The sequence below is a fragment of the Bombina bombina genome, chromosome 2 (assembly GCF_027579735.1).
Source record: "Bombina bombina isolate aBomBom1 chromosome 2, aBomBom1.pri, whole genome shotgun sequence".
Taxonomy (NCBI): Eukaryota; Metazoa; Chordata; class Amphibia; order Anura; family Bombinatoridae; genus Bombina; species Bombina bombina.
In genome coordinates this window covers 935,903,697-935,922,037 of record NC_069500.1, presented here as the reverse complement: position 1 = coordinate 935,922,037, position 18,341 = coordinate 935,903,697, and the positions used below count along the sequence as shown (strand labels likewise).

At 39.6% G+C, this 18,341-nt stretch overlaps 1 protein-coding gene across 5 annotated transcripts in view; it reads right to left on the bottom strand.

Moving 5' to 3' along the window:
- WDFY3 (WD repeat and FYVE domain containing 3) overlaps positions 1–18,341 on the bottom strand; it is an 840,855-nt gene that overhangs the window by 399,129 nt on the left and 423,385 nt on the right. For 4 of the 5 annotated variants that reach the window (XM_053703393.1, XM_053703396.1, XM_053703395.1 and 1 more), the window contains exon 14: positions 10,024–10,107. The exons of the other annotated variant lie outside the window; for it this stretch is intronic. In XM_053703393.1, the coding sequence (XP_053559368.1) occupies positions 10,024–10,107 (84 nt within the window). The remainder of the gene's footprint in view (positions 1–10,023; positions 10,108–18,341) is intronic. 5 annotated transcript variants of the gene reach the window in all.

Below are 18,341 nucleotides of genomic sequence, written 5' to 3'. Positions count from 1 at the left end.
AGGGTTTTGGTACTTTTAAGGTACTGTAAATTCCTATGATCAGTATACACTATGGTTGGGTATGTCACTCCTTCAAGGAGATGACGCCACTGTTCAAAAGCAACCTTAATAGCCAGTAACTCTTTATCACCCACAGGGTAATGCAACTCAGGAGCCGTCAAACATCTTGAATAAAAAGCTACGGGATGTAGAGGTTTCTTTAGGTGTTCTCTTTGTGAAAGAACAGCTCCAATAGCATAATCGGAGGCATCTACCTCCAATACATATTGGAGTTGGTTATTAGGGTAGCGTAATATAGGTGCAGAGGTGAATTTTTGTTTTAGGAGATCGAAAGCCTTTTGGGATTCAACAGTCCAGATGAACTTAATATTTGATTTTGTGAGATTGGTAAGTGGTTTGGCAATTGCTGCGAAATTGTTTATAAATTTTCGGTAAAAATTTGCAAAGCCTAGAAAGCTTTGTACCTGTTTCTTATTACTTGGCTCTGGCCACTGTCGTATGGTGGTATTTTAGAGTCGTCCATCTGTATGCCAAATTCCGAAATCTGATAACCAAGAAAGGTGATCTGGTTTGTATGAAATATACATTTTTCGGCTTTAGCATATAAAGAATGTGAGCGTAAGCGTGATAATACCTGTCTGACGTGTTTTGTGTGTTCTTCTAGTGTTTTTGAATAGATCAAAATATCATCAAGATAGATTACAATATAGGTGTCAAGAATATCTTTGAAGATATCGTTAATAAAGTGTTGGAAGGTTGCCGGGGCGTTGCAGAGACCGAATGGCATGACGGTGTATTCGTACAAGCCATAGCGAGTACGGAACGCCGTCAGCCATTCGTCTCCAGCCCTCATACGAACGAGATTATACGCACCTCGGAGGTCAAGTTTAGTGAAGACCTTGGCACCTTCCAAACGCTCAATTAGCTCTGGGATAAGGGGCAGAGGATACCGGTTTTTAACAGTAACCTTGTTCAGCTGCCGGTAATCCACTATGGGTCTTAAACTGCCATCTTTATTTTTTACAAAAAACATACCGGCCGCAGCGGGAGAGGTAGATGGTCTGATGAATCCCTTCTCTAAATTTTCCTCAATATATGATTTTAAGTGTTCCAGTTCAGGTTTGGACAATGGGAACACATGACCACAAGGTATGACTGCACCTGGTAGTAAATCAATAGGGCAGTCATAGATACGATGCGGCGGTAGGTTTTGGGATTCTTTTTTACTGAAAACATCAATAAAGTCGGCATAAACATTAGGTATCTCTATATCAGTGGAGATTTGAGGTGGTTGTAAAAGCAGAGTAGGGTAGCAAGTGGATAAACAATAATCAGAATTAAACTTTACAGTGAGATTTGACCATGATATTAGAGGGTTATGTAATTTTAACCATTGTAGGCCTAAAATGAGAGGGAAGACGGGGGATGTAATGACATCAAAGGAAATGTACTCCCTATGGTGGTCTGGTGTGGATAGGAGTAATGGTATTGTTTCATAAATTACCGGTCCAGAGGACAGAACCTCCCCATCAATTCCCCTTAAAGGTACAGGAGCCTTTTTTTTTATAAGTGGAATTTTATTTTTTGTGGCAAAACACACATCAATGTAAGAGGCAGAAGCACCAGAGTCAATTATCCCTGAAACGTTCACTCGAAGTTGATCCCACTGCAAGAGAAGGCATAGGTTACAGTAGCTTGCAGAGTGTGACACAGCATTTAAGGAATAAAAAGGATGGGAGTTCTTACCCTTATTCTGTTTCTGGAGAATGGGACAGGCTTTGACAGTATGCTCTTCTGATGCACAGTACATGCATAAATTCTGGGAGCGCCTTCTTAACTTTTCTTGATTGCTTAAAGGGCCTTTAAGAAAACCAATTTCCATAGGTTCAGTGGTGTTTTTAACATGAGAATGTGTAGGCAAAGAAGGGTTTTGTTTCTTATGTGTTGACTCATGATAACCTTTCTCGTTTTGTCTCTCCCTAAGCCTTCTGTCAATACTGATACTGAGATTAATTAGTTCCTCCAAAGTGTGAGGAATTTCAGTGCGAGAGAGTTCGTCTTTAATGGATTCTGACAAACCCAATCTAAACTGATTTTTTAGAGACAAATTATTCCATTGGGTGTCAGTAGCTAGCCTCTTAAAATCTGCAATATAATCTTCAACATCCCTTCTTTTCTGTTTAAGAGAGCGCATTGCAGTTTCAGCGGTTAGTTGTTTGTAAGGGTCATCATAAAGCTGACCAAGGGTAGAAAAGAAGGAATCTAAAGAGTTAAGTATATCATCGTTTGTCTCCAGGAAGGAATTAGCCCAGCTTCTGGGTTCTGCTCTTAAATAGGAAATGGTAGTCATCACCTTAACTCTGTCAGTGGGATATGTGTATGGTTTCAGTGCAAACAACAGAAGACAAGAGTTTTTAAAATCTCTAAATTGTTTTCTATCTCCTGAGAATATATCTGGGAGACTAACTTGTGGTTCCTGGAAGCGAGTTCTACTATCTACAAAGTCTTTAATATAAGTTTTCAGTCCCTGGTTTTCTTGTTTGAGGGTATTGAGGCCATCAGTTAATGCATCCACTTTTTGAGAGAGAGTTTGTATCTGATTAGACATCTCAGCTGGATCCATGTTTTAAGGGCTTGTTATTCTGTAATGTCAAAAATACTATGTTGTAGTATGAAATAATTTATATGAATCACAACTGCTGAGATCATAGGATTTGTAGCAAGGTTTAAACTAGATAATAACATGGATTACTAAAAGAAGTAATGTCAGAATCCGAGTGTAAACTTTGCAATTTGTTATATGGATAAATAGCATTAGATATTTCTATAGCTGTATCGAGTAAATGAATACTGGAGGAACAACAGAAAAACCGTGTCTATAACCAGAGAAAAAATGAAACAGTGTTAACACGAAAAAAATAGCTACTATGTAAAAGTAAAGCTCTGCCACAATATATCAGGAATTATGAGTAAATATGCGTAGCAGAAATTGTATCAAATTAAGTAGCTTAAAAATATGTAAGCAGTTACAGACTGTACCTGGAAGGTAAAACAAAGTTTTTAGATAATAGAAGAGAAATCTCACAGCTTGAATCGGAGAAACGGTTGCAGCGCTGATGCCGAAGAAGTTGGCGTGTGACGTCACAGCTCCACGATGCAGGGCGGAAGATTCGGCTGAATGGAGTAAGCTGACAGCAACGGCTAGGAGAAGTGTCAATCCAGTAACAGGAAATGTAGGCTGGTTTCAGCAAGAGAAGTTGGTGAATCCGGAATGGAAGATATTAGGATGAAATCCAAAGAGGTAACTAAATACTAGAGCTCAGTTTGAATCACACTATGGTTAGTGAAAAACAATAACAAGCAAAGTGGAGAAGGGGGAGGAGGCTTAAATAGCATAGCAGGTGAATTGATCAGACAATTAAAGGCATATTCTCAGTAAAAGTAACAGGTTGTTATTAAGCAATATGTAATCGTGACACCTGTGGAAGGGCGTGGCCCTTTCCCCCAGTGATGTCTGAAATAATCTCTTTCAAATCAGGTCCAAATAAAGTTTTACCTTTGAAAGGAATGTTAAGTAATTTTGTCTTGGATGACACATCCGCTGACCAAGACTTTAGCCAAAGCGCTCTGCGCACCACAATAGCAAACCCTGAATTTTTCGCCGCTAATTTTGCTAATTGCAAAGCGGCATCTAAATTAAAAGAGTTAGCCAATTTAAGTGCGTGAACTCTGTCCATAACCTCCTCATATGGAGTTTCTCTACTGAGCGACTTTTCTAGTTCCTCGAACCAGAACCACGCTGCCGTAGTGACAGGAACAATGCATGAAATTGGTTGTAGAAGGTAGCCTTGCTGTACAAAAATCTTTTTAAGCAAACCTTCCAATTTTTTATCCATAGGATCTTTGAAAGCACAACTATCTTCGATAGGAATAGTAGTGCGTTTGTTTAGAGTAGAAACTGCCCCCTCGACCTTGGGGACTGTCTGCCATAAGTCCTTTCTGGGGTCGACCATAGGAAATAATTTCTTAAATATAGGGGGAGGAACAAAAAGGTATGCCGGGCTTTTCCCACTCTTTATTTACTATGTCCGCCACCCGCTTGGGTATAGGAAAAGCGTCGGGGGGCACCGGAACCTCTAGGAACCTGTCCATCTTGCATAATTTCTCTGGAATGACCAAATTGTCACAATCATCCAGAGTAGATAACACCTCCTTAAGCAGTGCGCGGAGATGTTCTAATTTAAATTTAAATGTCACAACATCAGGTTCAGCTTGATGAGAAATTTTTCCTGAATCTGAAATTTCTCCCTCAGACAAAACCTCCCTCATGGCCCCTTCAGATTGGTGTGAGGGTATGACAGAACAATTATCATCAGCGTCCTCTTGCTCTTCAGTGTTTAAAACAGAGCAATCGCGCTTTCTCTGATAAGTAGGCATTTTGGATAAAAGATTTGCTATGGAGTTATCCATTACAGCCGTTAATTGTTGCATGGTAATAAGTATTGGCGCACTAGATGTACTAGGGGCCTCCTGCATGGGCAAAACTGGTGTAGACACAGTAGGAGATGATGTAGTATCATGTTTACTCCCCTCATTTGAGGAATCATCTTGGGCAATATCATTATTTGTGGCAGTACTGTCCTTACTTTGTTTGGACGCTATGGCACAATTATCACATAAATTTAAATGGGGAGACACATTGGCTTTCATACATATAGAACATAGCTTATCTGAAGGTATAGACATGTTAAACAGGCTTAAACTTGTCAACAATGCACAAAAAATGTTTTAAAATAAAACCGTTACTGTCACTTTAAATTTCAAACAGAAAACACTTTATTACTGAATATGTGAAAAAGTATGAAGGAATTGTTCAAAAATTACCAAATTTTCACCACAGTGTCTTAAAGCCGTTTTTCAATTTAACCCCTATACAGTCCCAGATACAGTCTTTGCTAAGACCCAACCAAGCCCTGAGGGGAAAACGATACCAAATGACGCCTTCTAAAAGCTTTTTCAGAGATTCTTAGATCCACACACATGCATCTGCATGCCCTGTTCTCAAAAAACAACTGCGCATTAATGGCGCGAAAATGAGGCTCAGTCTATGACTAGAAAGGCCCCCTGACTGAAAAAGGTGTCCAATACAGTGCCTGCCGTTTTATAAACGTTCCCCAAGATTATAAATGTCAATTGTTAGCCTAAATTTGAATAATATGCACAAATAAAGCAATCGATTTAGCCCATAAAAATGTCTACCAGTTTTTTAGCCCATAATAAGCCCTTTATTCTGTTTGTTTTTGACTAAGAAAATGGCTTACCGGTCCCCATGAGGGGAAATGACAGCCTTCCAGCATTACACAGTCTTGTTAGAAATATGGCTAGTCATACCTTAAGCAGAAAAGTCTGCTAACTGTTTCCCCCAACTGAAGTTACTTCATCTCAACAGTCCTATGTGGAAAGAGCAACCGATTTTAGTTACTGTCTGCTAAAATCATCTTCCTCTTACAAACAGAAATCTTCATCCTTTTCTGTTTCAGAGTAAATAGTACATACCAGCACTATTTTAAAATAACAAACACTTGATAGAAGAATAAAAACTACATTTAAACACCAAAAAACTCTTAACCATCTCCGTGGAGATGTTGCCTGTGCAACGGCAAAGAGAATGACTGGGGTGGGCGGAGCCTAGGAGGGATCATGTGACCAGCTTTGCTGGGACTCTTTGCCATTTCCTGTTGGGGAAGAGAATATCCGACAAGTAAGGATGACGCCGTGGACCGGACACACCAATGTTGGAGAAATAATCAGCTGATTAGTAAACATTGTTATTTTTGCCTACTTCACCCAGGTTAATCCTGAAAATCTGGCCTGTTAGGGACACCTAACAACATGTTTGAAAGCCAGTGGTTTACAGTATTTTACCTGCAGACTGAGAATAGGGTTGCCACCTCGGCCATGTTTTTCTGGACACTTATGAGTTACTCATGTTGCAAGGTAAGCAGGGCGCAACATGTATTGTGCCTGATTAACAGCATAATACATGTTCCTCCCTGCACACCCTGCAGCATGAGTAACTCATAAGTGTCCAGGAAAACATGGCCTAGGTGGCAACCCTATTCTCAGTCTGCAGGTAAAATACTGTAAACCACTGGCTTTCAAACATGTTGTTAGGTGTCCCTAACAGGCCAGATTTTCAGGATTACATATGATTTTTATAAGCAAGGAAAGTTATTTTTAGCAAAACAATCATTAAAAAATGTTTTAAAATACATAGAGTTAAGGTAGCGTATCATGTTGCATGTATCAATTGTAATTAAAATACTAAACTATGTATAACATTACATAAGGGTTGCACAATAGTTTGCAAGTGGAAATTGTAGGAAAGCATGCTTAACCACTGACTTCCTAAGCAAACAATGTTTCCAGTGCAAGGGATTCAGGGTAGATTTCTCCAAAGGAGTGCATCTATTAGAGTCGCAATCTAATTCATGCACAGCATCCCCATAAACAGGGCTGTTGAAAACAGTTTTATTATAACCCCAATTCCGAAAAAGTTGGGACAGTATGGAAAATGCAAAAAAAACAAAAAAGTCGTTTGAAAATTGAATTCACCCTTTAATATATGGAAAACACATTATTAACACATTATTTGAGGTTTTACTTTGTGAATTTAATGTATTTTTTAAAATATACACTCATTTCAAATCTGATGATTGCAACACAATGAAAAAAAAGTTGGCACAGGGGCAATTTAGCACTAATAGCAATGTGACAAGTTGAAATAAGAAGGTGATGTGAAACAGGGGAGGCAATCGTGTAATCAGAGTATATACAGAGCCTCCAAAAAAGGCCTAGTATGTCAAGAGCAAGGATGGGTCGAGGCTCGCCAATCTGCCAACAGATGCGTCAGCGAATAAGCCAACACTTTGAGAACAACATTCCCCAAAGATAAATCGGGAGGATTTTGGACATTTCACATTCTACAGTGCACAATGTAAAAGATTCAAGGAATCCGGTCAAATTTCGGTGTGTAAAGGGCAAGGCCAAAAACCCACTTCTGAATGCGCGTGATCTCTGATCCCTATAACCGTTTCAAAAACCGTCATCAGTCTGTAATGGATATCCTGACATGAGCTCGGCAATACTTTGGTAAACCTTTGTTAGTTAACACCATTCGCCGCTGCAACCACAGATGCAAGTTAAGATTTACTATGCAAAATAGAAGACGACTTCTCTGGGCTCGATTTCATCTGAGCATAGTGGAATTGTATTTTGTGGATCCGACGAGTCGACATTTCAAATAGTTTTTGGAAATAACAGCCTTCATGTTCTCCGGGTCAAAGAGGAAAAGGACCATCCAAGCCGTTATCAGCGACAGGTCCAAAAGCCAGCGTCTGTCATGGTATTGGGGTGTGTCAGTGCCCATAGCATAGGCAACTTGCCCATCTGTAAGGGCACCATTAATGCAGAAAGATATGTATACATTTTGGAGCAACATGTGCTGCCATCCAAACGTCTTTTCCAGGGACGTCCCTGCATTTCCAGCAGGACAACTCCAAACCACATTCTGCCCGGATTACAAGCGCATGGTTGCGTAAGCAGAGAGTGCGGGTGCTAGCATGGCCTGCCTGCTGTCCTGACCTGTCTCTGATTGAGAATGTGTGGCGCATTATGAAGCACAAAATAAGGCAACGAAGGCCCCATAGTCGTGCAGCTGAAGACATGATTAATGGATAAATGGGGGGGAAATTCTGCTTGCTAAACTTAACCAATCGTGGTGTCTTCAGTGCCCAAACCATTAATAAGTGTTATTAAAAGAAAAGGTGATGTTACACAGTGGTAAACAGTCAACTGTCCCAACTTTTTTTTGGAGTGTGTTGCAGTCATCAGATTTGAAATGAGTGTATATTTTAAAAAATACATTAAATTCACCAAGTAAAACATCAAATAATATATTATTAATGTGTTTTCAATATAGTACAGGGTAAACTGAGTTTCAAATGACTCCGTTTTTTTGCATTTTCCATACTCTCCCAACTTTTTCGGAATTGGGGTTGTATACCATGAAGAAAGAGGGACAGGCAAGTCATTGCTAAGAGTAAAATAGCTTTTGTTAAAAATTAAAACATAAGAAAATATGTTTTCTTCAAAGTTGCTTTTGATTGTCAAAAACTAACCTAATGAACACTGCAGACTGCTAACTTTCCTCTTACTGCAAATAAGCTGGATACTTCGCTAAAGTGATATGGATCACATTTGATATACAGAGCATGTAGCATATTATCCAGCCCTTAAGTTGAGGATAATTACTTGGCCTTAAAGGACCATTATAATTAATAAATTATATGTTCTAACTCAGAGAATGTAATCGTACCACTATTTACCCTGCAATAAGGGGTTAAACACCGTTAAAATAGTCTGCTGCTTCCAATCGGAAACGATCTAGCTGTGCAATAAGTGCTATTGATTGGCTCAGCTGCAGTTTCTGCTCAGGACCAGGAGTTCTCTGCAGCTCTAAAGCGGTACTTAAACTTACAAAATGGTTAAACACATAGCATTGCAGGGTCAAAAGTAATAAAATAACAGGCTGTAACTAAAACAATGTTATTCTATAGTGGCCCTTTAAAGAAAATATTAACATCCTTCAGTCAATAAAAAGCATTGGATATAAAAGCACCATAAACAGTTTGTAATCTATACCAGGGGTCAGCAATGAACAATATATGTGCTAACGTAGTATGTAGCAAAGCTCGTTACTTTTCTGCCTGGTTGTTAAAGGGTAAAGTCAAAATTAAACTATCGTGATTTAGATAGATTATGCAATTTTAAATAACGTTCCAATTTACTTCTATTACCTAATGTGATTGGTTCTTTTGGTATCCTTTGTTAAAAAGCATACTAAGGTAGGCTCAGGAGAAGCAATGCATTACTGGGAGTAAGCTGCTGATTGGTGGCTGCATATATATTCTTTTTGTCATTGGCTTTCCTGATGTGTTCATTTAGTTCCCACTGCTCCTTAAACAAAGGATACCAAGAGAATGAAGCAAATTTGATAACAGAAGTACATTGGAAAGTTGTTTAAAATGATATGCTCTAGCTGAATAATGAAAGGAAAAAAAATGTGTTTCATGTCCCTTTAAACAGTGTTGTAGCCAGGTCCAGCGGTATTTATTATCATTTCCCGTGCACATGATGTGGTGTTTGAGAGGCGGCACACCATGCACAGGGGAACGCACCAAACAGTAGCCTGGTTGCCCTGGAAACAGTAACGTATTGTGCTGACAAAGGGACTTCGTAGCCAGGTATCTGAGATCTGGGTTGGATATAGGGCCTGCAGGGCTCTAAGGTGGATATGGCGCATGCAGAGGGCTAAACACAGTAGCTGTTCTATTGGCTAATAGTGACACACTCACAAATATATAAATATTCATTTATTCATATTCTCTCTCTGTGTCTCCAATATTTGTAGTAGGCAGTAGTGTCAAGCTGTTAATTCTTCTTACATTAAACATATATAAAGGTAATGCACATAAAAGCAGAAACCACAACTACACAGTTTATAGGGACACTAAACCCAGTTTTTTTCTTTCATGATTCAGATAGAGCATGCGATTTTAAGCAACTTTCTAGTTTACTCCTATATCAATTGTTCTTTGTTCTCTTGCTATCTTTACTTAAAAAGCAGAAAGGTAAAGCTTAGGAGCGGTCACATTTTAGGTTCAGCACCCTGGATAGCACTTGCTTTTTGGTGGCAACATTGAGCCACCAATAAGCAAGCGTAAACCCAGGTTCTGAACCAAAAATGGTCAAAATAAAGATAGCAAGAAAACAAAGAAAATTTGATAATTGGAGTAAATTAGAAAGTCGATCTGCTCTGTCTTAATCATGAAATCATTTTTTTGGGTGTAGTATCTCTTTAATATAGAATTCACATGAAACATCCATTCAAGTCAAAAGGAGTTTTTTTTTTACACAATACATAAAGTATTTAAAAAAACTAAATATGAGGAATACCAGTACCTTTTCCGGGATAAAGCTGGCGTGCCCCAAGGTGAGGGGAGAGAAGTCTCATTTGTCAAGCAAGGAGGAACCTGGTCTGCATGACTACAGACAAAAACAGACACGAGCAGGATAGAGAGGTTAAAAAGACAAGGAATAGAAGGAAGATTGTGTTAGTTTGACAAGAATCACAGTGCACACAAGGCTGCTCACAAAAGGAGGACAAAATACTATATAGGAAAGCAGGAAAAAGATCAAACACACAGACAAGTACATTTACTACCAGACTTTTATTTCTCTAGTATATCAAGGAGAGAGAAAGGAGAACAAATCTGCTTCAAACCTTATCACAGATTAGTGCTACACCAATTGCTTTTCTATCTATCTCGGTCTAGTGAATCTGTCAGACAAAATCATCTTTTAAGATTTAGAGCTGTGAAAAATATTTTTCGAAAAAGTTTGCACTTTGACTGTTAAAGCATTTAACGGTGTTAACAGCCTGAAATAAGGAAGGTTTGTTAAAGTGACAGTAAACATTTTGATATGGGAATATAAAATGATAAATCTTTCTATATCTATCTATATATCTATATCCATATCTATCTATCTATATATATATTTCTCTATCTCTATCTATCTATCTATCTCTATATATATATATCTGTAATTGCATTCTGTAATTGTGAGCTTTTCAGTTCCTGGAAGTGCAGAACACTGTTATATTTCACACTCTAGTGACCTAATATATAATTCCAAAAACAGTAGGCAACACCCCTTGTACTCTTTATAGTTTTGCGGACAATATTATGCACCCCTCAAAAAAAAAATATGGTCTAGAACCACTGCTGGTTATCAACACCCCCCGCACCCCACCCATCCAATAAGTCAAGATGTTTTTATTTTTTATTTATTTTTTGCCTTCATATTGGGTTAGTAGAAACACTCACTCCAGTGCCCACAGCCAAAAAAATAAATGTACACATCTGCTTGTAATGTGGTCATGATGTAAAGAATGTGATGTATAGTGTATTAAAAAGAAATACATCTGACTAGTAGCTCTAAAGATAATCAAACGCCAAAGTATAAAACAAAATTTATGCTTACCTGATAAATTTCTTTCTTGACATTGTGAGTCCACGGATCATCTAATTACTATTGGGAATATCACTCCTGGCCAGCAGGAGGAGGCAAAGAGCACCACAGCAAAGCTGTTAAATATCACCTCCCTTCCCTCCAACCCCATTCATTCGACCAAAGTAAAAAGAGAGAAAGGAAGCAACAAGGTGCAGAGGTGCCTGAGGTTTATAATACAACAAAAACCTGTCTTAAAAAAACAGGGAGGGCTGTGGACTCACCGTGTCAAGAAATAAATACATTTATCAGGTAAGCATAAATTTTGTTTTATTTCTAATTACACGGTGAGTCCACGGATCATCTAATTACTTTTGGGAATCAATACCCAAGCTACAGGACACAGAGGGACAAGAAAGGGAACCTAAACGGAAGGCACCACTGCTTGAAGAACTATTCTACCAAAAGAGGCCTCAGCCGAGGCAAAAGCATCACATTTATAGAATTTGGAAAAAGTGTGTAGAGAGGACCAAGTTGCAGCCTTACAAATCTGTTCCACAGAAGCTTAATTTTTGAATGCCCAGGAAGAGGAAACAGCCCTTGTAGAATGAGCCGTGAATCTCTCAGGAGGATGCTGTCCAGCAGTTTCAAAGTCCAAGCAAATTAAACTCTTCAGCCACAAAGAAAGAGAAGTAGCCGTAGCTTTCTGACCCTTCAGTTTCCCAGAGAAAACAACAAACAGAGCCGAAGATTGGCGAAAAACCTTAGTCACCTGTAAATAGTATTTCAAAGCACGCACCATATCTAGGTTGTGCAGCAGACGCTCCTTATGAGAAGAAGGGTTAGGACACAAAGAAGGAACAACAATTTCTTGATTAATGTTCCTATCCGAAACCACCTTAGGAAGGAACCCCAACTTAGTACGTAGAACTACCTTATCAGAATGAAAAATAAGATAAGGGGATTCACACTGCAACGCAGAGAGTTCTGAGACTCTGCGGGCAGAAGAAATTGCAACAAGAAACAAAACCAAGATAATAACTTAATATCTAAGGAATGAATAGGCTCAAACGGAGCCTGTTGAAGAACTTTAAGAACAAGGTTAAGACTCCAGGGAGGAGTAACAGGTTTGAACAAAGGCCTGATTCTGACCAAGGCCTGACAAAAAGATTGCATGTCTGGTAAATCCGCCAGACGTTTATGCAACAAAATAGACAAGGCAGATATTTGACCCTTCAAAGTACTCGCAGATAAACTCTTCTCCAGACCCTCCTGGAGAAAGGACAAAATTCTAAGAATCCGAACTCTACTACAAGAGTAGCCTCTGGATTCACACCAATGCAAACATTTACACCATATCTTATGGTAAATCTTTCTAGTCACAGGCTTACGAGCCTGAATCATGGTCTCAATGACCGACTCAGAAAAACCACACTTAGATAAAATTAAATGAGTATATGAATAATCTTGGCTACCTCTATCATGGCCAAGTAACGCCGAGTTCCTCCCTGATGGTTGATGTAAGCCACTAAATTTATGTTGTCCGACTGGAACCTGATAAACCGGGCTGAAGCTAACTGAGGCCAGGCCAGAAGAGCATTGAAGACTGCCCTCAGCTCTAGAATGTTTATGGGGAGAACAGACTCCTCTCAAGTCCATGTCCTCTGAGCCTTTAGAGAGCCCAGACTGCTCCCCACCCCAACAGGCTGGCATCCGTTGTCACAATCACCCAGAAGGCTCTGCGTAAGCAAGTTCCCTGGGAGAGATGTTCCTGAGACAACCACCAAAGAAGAGAATCTCTTGTCGCCTGATCCAGGTGTAATCGAGAAGACAGATCCGCATAATCCCTGTTCCATTGTCTGAGCATGCATAAATGCAGAGGCCTGAGGTGCAAATGGGCAAACGGAATGATGTCCATGGCAGCTACCATAAGAGCGATTACCTCCATATATTGAGCCACTTACGGCCGAAGAGAGGACTGAAGCGCTCAACGAGAATCAAAGATCTTTGATTTTCTGATCTCTGTCAGAAATATTTTAATCGATAGGGAATCTATTATGGTTCACAAGAACACTACCCTTGTAGCTGGAATTAAGGAACTCTTTCCCAAATTCACCTTCCATCCGTGAGAGCGCAGAAAGGCTAACAACATCTCTGTGTGGGAGTTCGCTTGCTGAAAGGATGGCGCCTGAACCAGAATGTCGTCCAGATAAGGTGCCACTGCAATGCCCCGCAAACGGAGCACCGCCAACAGAGATCCCAGGACTTTTGAAAAAATTCTGGGAGCTGTGGCAAGGCTGAATGGAAGAGCCACAAACTGGAAGTGTTTGTCTAGAAATGCGAACCTCAGAAACTTGTGATGATCCCTGTGAATTGGAACATGCAGGTACGCATCCTTTAAATCTACTGTTGTCATGAATTGACCCTCTTGAAGCAAGGGAAGAATGGAACGAATAGTTTCCATCTTGAAGGACGGTACTCTGAGGAACTTTTTAAAACTTTTGAGATTCAGAATCAATCTGAAAGTTCCCTCTTTTTTGGGAACCACAAACAGATTGGAGTAAAATCCCAGACCCTTTTCCTGCATTGGAACAGAAACTATCACTCCCAGGTCAGAAAGGTCTCGAACACAGTGTAAGAACGCCTCTCTTTATCTGGTCTACAGATAATCTTGAGAGCAGAAACCTTTCCCTGGGAGGAAAGGTCTTGAACTCTAGTTTGTATCCCTTGGACACTATGTCCACCGCCCAGGGATCCTGAACATCCCGAACCCCAGCCTGAGCAAAGAAGGAAAGTCTGCCCCCCACAAGATCTGGTCCCAGATTGGGGGCAGACCATTCATGCTGACTGAGTCAGTAGCAGGCTTCTTAGATTGCTTTCCCTTGTTCCATGACTGGTTGAACCTCCAGGAAGGCTTGGACTGTTCCTGCTTTGTAGAGGGAGAGAAAGCCTTACCCTTGAAGTTTCGAAAGGAACTAAAATTACTCTGACATACCTTCTGTTAATTCCTCTTATCCTGAGGGAGGAAATTACCCTTTCCTCCCGTAATGTCGGAAATAATTTCAGCCAAGCCCGGCCCAAACAAGGTCTTACCCTTGTAAGGAAATGCCAAAAGTTTAGACTTAGATGACACATCCGCAGACCAGGATTTCAAACATTAGGCTCTGCGGGCAAGTACTGCAAAACCAGAAATGTTTGCTCCCAGCTTGATAACCTGTAGGGAAGCATCCGTAATAAAAGAATTGGCCAACTTAAGGGCCTTGATCCTATCCTGGATCTCTTCAAGGGGAGTGTCTGCCTGAATAGAATCAGACCATGCATCAAACCAGTATGCCGCCGCCCTAGTGACAGTAGCAATACACACCGCAGGTTGCCATTGTAAACCCTGGTGTAAATACATCTTTTTAAACAACCCCTCCAACTTCTTATCCATCGAATCTTTAAAGGAACAACTATCCTCTATGGTAATAGTAGTCCTTTTAGCCAAAGTGGAAATTACCCCTTCCACCTTGGGGACTGTCTGCCAAGACTCCTTGATGGAATCAGCAATAGGAAACATCTTCTTAAAAATAGGGGATGGAGAAAAAGGGATACCCAGTCTCTCCCATTCCTTAGTAATAATTGCTGTGGCCCGATCTGGTACCGGGAAAACCTCCACTATGGAAGGTACATCAAAATACTTATTAAGTTAACTAGACTTTTAGGATTGACTAAGACAGTAGTGTCAGAGTCATCCAAGGTAGCCAAAACCTCTTTAAGTAACAAACGGAGGTGCTCCAGCTTTAATCTAAATTATACGACTTCAGCATCAGAAGAAGGAGTTACACTGTCTGAATCTGAGATTTCACCCTCAGATGCCACCAAAGTACCTTCTCCTAAGACTTCTGGGAAGGAACATTCGAAACAGCCACGACTATGTCAGAAACCTTACTCCCTAAATCCTTAGATTTCCTCTTGCGCTTTCCCTGCAGCATGGTAAAAGCAGACAGCGCATTAGTTACCGCAGAAGACATAAGGGTAGCGATGTCTAGCAATTAAACTCCAACCAGAGCTTGTGAGGAAGCGCAGGGCACTGCATGTGTGGACGATAAAATTTGGGACATTTGAGGAGAAAGCTGCGGCTTATCTTGAAAATTTGCAGAAGACCCCTGAACAGCATCCTCCCTAGACAATGCTGGCTCACATTCAAAAAGTTTATCCCTGTAATTCAATGTTCTCTCAATACATGAGGAACAGAAAGGGATTGGTGGTTCCACATTAGCATTAAAACATAAAGCACAAGTCACGTTCTGCAGGGCCTCTTGGTCCATCTTTAGCAAAATTAGCCAAATGAAAAAGAAAATACTTTTATTTGTCACTAAACATATGTCACACAAAAACAGAACTGCCCCTTTAAATTTTAAACGGTAACTTTTTTATCTTGTCACAAAAAACCCTCTTATAACACCTGTGGCAGCCAGCCTGTTGAGGTGCCTACCTGTCCTGCAGACCACCGGAGAAAAGAACTGTTTCCTTTTCAGCAACAGAATATCCGGACTCAAACAGAACTGCTCCACACTATATCCGGAACAGCTATTGGCTCAAAAAACGGAACCACAACTAGATTGGAGACGAATAAGGAGGAAAAGTGCGCAAATACTTTGCCGCTTCTAGCATAGACCCGACCATCGTGGGTGTCACCATCAGAACCTCCCGGCCATCATTTAATTTAAAATAAAATCTGCAGAATGTGAAAACCACCGTAACTTCTAAATAAAAAGAACTAGTTCTATAGTCCTTTTTCCTCACGTCCCCAGTGCCTGCCCAACTGCCTCTCATTGTCCTATGACCAACATTAGGAAAATTGAGTCTAATGTCCCAACAGATAAACTGTTAAAGTGCCAATAATTTGTCTGTACTGCTTCCTAGAAAAATAAACTTAGCACTTACCTCTATGTAATCTGCCTGGCAGCATGGCAGCTCACTAGGTATGAGAGGCATCCTTCCTCACATGGACCTGTGGTAAAAGAAAAAGACTGAGTGATCTTCCTCAGGCTTTCAGGTTAGGGCAGCAATAACTGTTTGGGAGGTGCAGTGAGGATTATACCCCACAAGTTCCCAATTGCTTAAAAGCCACCACTGCTCTACTGAAGAGACTGACATGGGCTATGGCTAAACCCCAGGAAAAAGCAGAACAAACTTGCACTGCTGAAAAATAATAAAATCTTGATTGAAAAATCTTCTTCCAGACACCTAAACTTTACCACCTCCTTGCTCTTAACAAAGGCAAAGAGAATGACTGGGGTTGGAAAGAAGGGAGATGCTCTTTGCCTCCTCCTGCTGGACAGGAGTGATATTCCCAATAGTAATTAGATGATCCGTGGACTCACCGTCATTAGAAAGAAATATAGTTTGTGATCATGTACAGTAAAAACATAAAATTTATATTCTGCATTCACAGCAGGGTTATTGAAATCATAAACTTATTATATTATGGATGATATGGATTTGCCATAATGACTTGTTTTATTGTTAAAGAGAATTGTTTAAAATATATCAAATATCTTCATGGAGAATTAAATTATATATTTTTGAATAAGACGTTTTCACAGGGACAAGGCAGCTTGGGACTGCAGCCCGAGTAAGTGAAATTAAAGAGCATACATGGCAAAAAACATAATTATAAAAAATAATTATTATTTTTATGGAAAGCATAACACATTTTAACACTGATAATTAATGTTTAGTTTAAGACAGACATTTTACAAATAGCCAGTGTAATTAGATGGGTTTAAAAGAGTATATTGTCAGGAGTTAAAGGGATAGTTTACTTGAATTTTTTTTATGGTTTAAAAAGATAGATAATCCCTTTATTACTCATTCCCCAGTTTTGCATAGCCAACAAGGTTATATTAATATACTTCTTACCTCTGTGATTACCTTGTATCTAAGCCTCTACAGACTGCCCCCTTATCTCAGTGCTGTTTACAAGCTTGCATTTTGGCCAGTAAGCGCTGACTCATGCATAACTCTGAGAGTGAACACAATATTATCTATATGGCACATATGAACTAGCAGTTAGACTCCGCTAGTTCATGTGCCATATAGATAACATTGTGCTGTGAAAAGCTAATAAAATACACTACGATAAGTGGTGGCCTTCAAAGGCTTAGTAATCAGTCCATGAGCCTATCTAGGTTTAGCCTTTAAAAAAAGAATACCAAGAGAACAAAACAAGTTTGAAGATAAAAGTAAATTGGAAAGTCGTTTAAAATTGCAGGCCCTATCTGAATAATGAAACTTTAATTTTGACTTTACTGTCCCTTTAAGTGAAAAGAAATCTAAAGGGAAGATCAATTGTGTGCAGAGATTGTTTGCAAACACATTTATTCAATGCCTAAGATAGCTCCAATGTGCAATCGAGTTCCAGAATGTGGCCAAGGGACATGACAGTTAAAAATAAAATGTAATGGTTCATGCAATTTTAAGAGACTTTCCAATTTACTTTTATTAAACTTACTTTGCTCCCTTTGTTGAAAATCATACCTAGATAGGCTCAGGACAGCGACTCAGACCACGGGCGTCTGGAAAGGTGAGGGCAGCAAGAAGGGGGGGGGATTTGCTCCAGGTAAAAAAATCAAGCTCCCCTTTGCAATAACACAGATTAAAGGGACATTCTAATCAAAATGTAAATGCACATAGATTAATTACATCTTTAAATAGAAACATCTTTGCAATATACATTTATTGGCACACATGCTTCTAGTAAAAGTTATCACTGTTTTAGTGTTAGCATTTTTTCTCTGCACGAGCATGTATAATATAGCTATATGTTCTCAGTGCACCAGCATTTAAAATACTGCAGCTGCTCATGCCAGCAATTAACATATTGAGTCATTACCAGATGGTGCAAGCTCCTTAGGCTCTCTGAGCAAGTGCTGTGTTTAAAATCCTGTGCACAGTGCATACTTAAAGGGACACTCAAGTCAAAATTAAACTTCATGATTCAGACAGTGCAGCAATTTTAAACAACTTTCCAATTTACTTCCATTAACAAAATGTGCACAGTCTTTTTATATTTAAACTTTTTGAGTCACCAGCTCCTACTGAGCATGTGCAAGATTTCACATCATATACGTATATGCATTTGTGATTGGCTGATGATTGTCACATGATAGAGGGGGGAGTGGAAATAGACATAACTGCAATTTATTTAACAACAATCTACTACTCATTTGAAGTTCAGACTAAGTGCTATTGCATTGTCTTCTTATCATGCATTTGTTGAT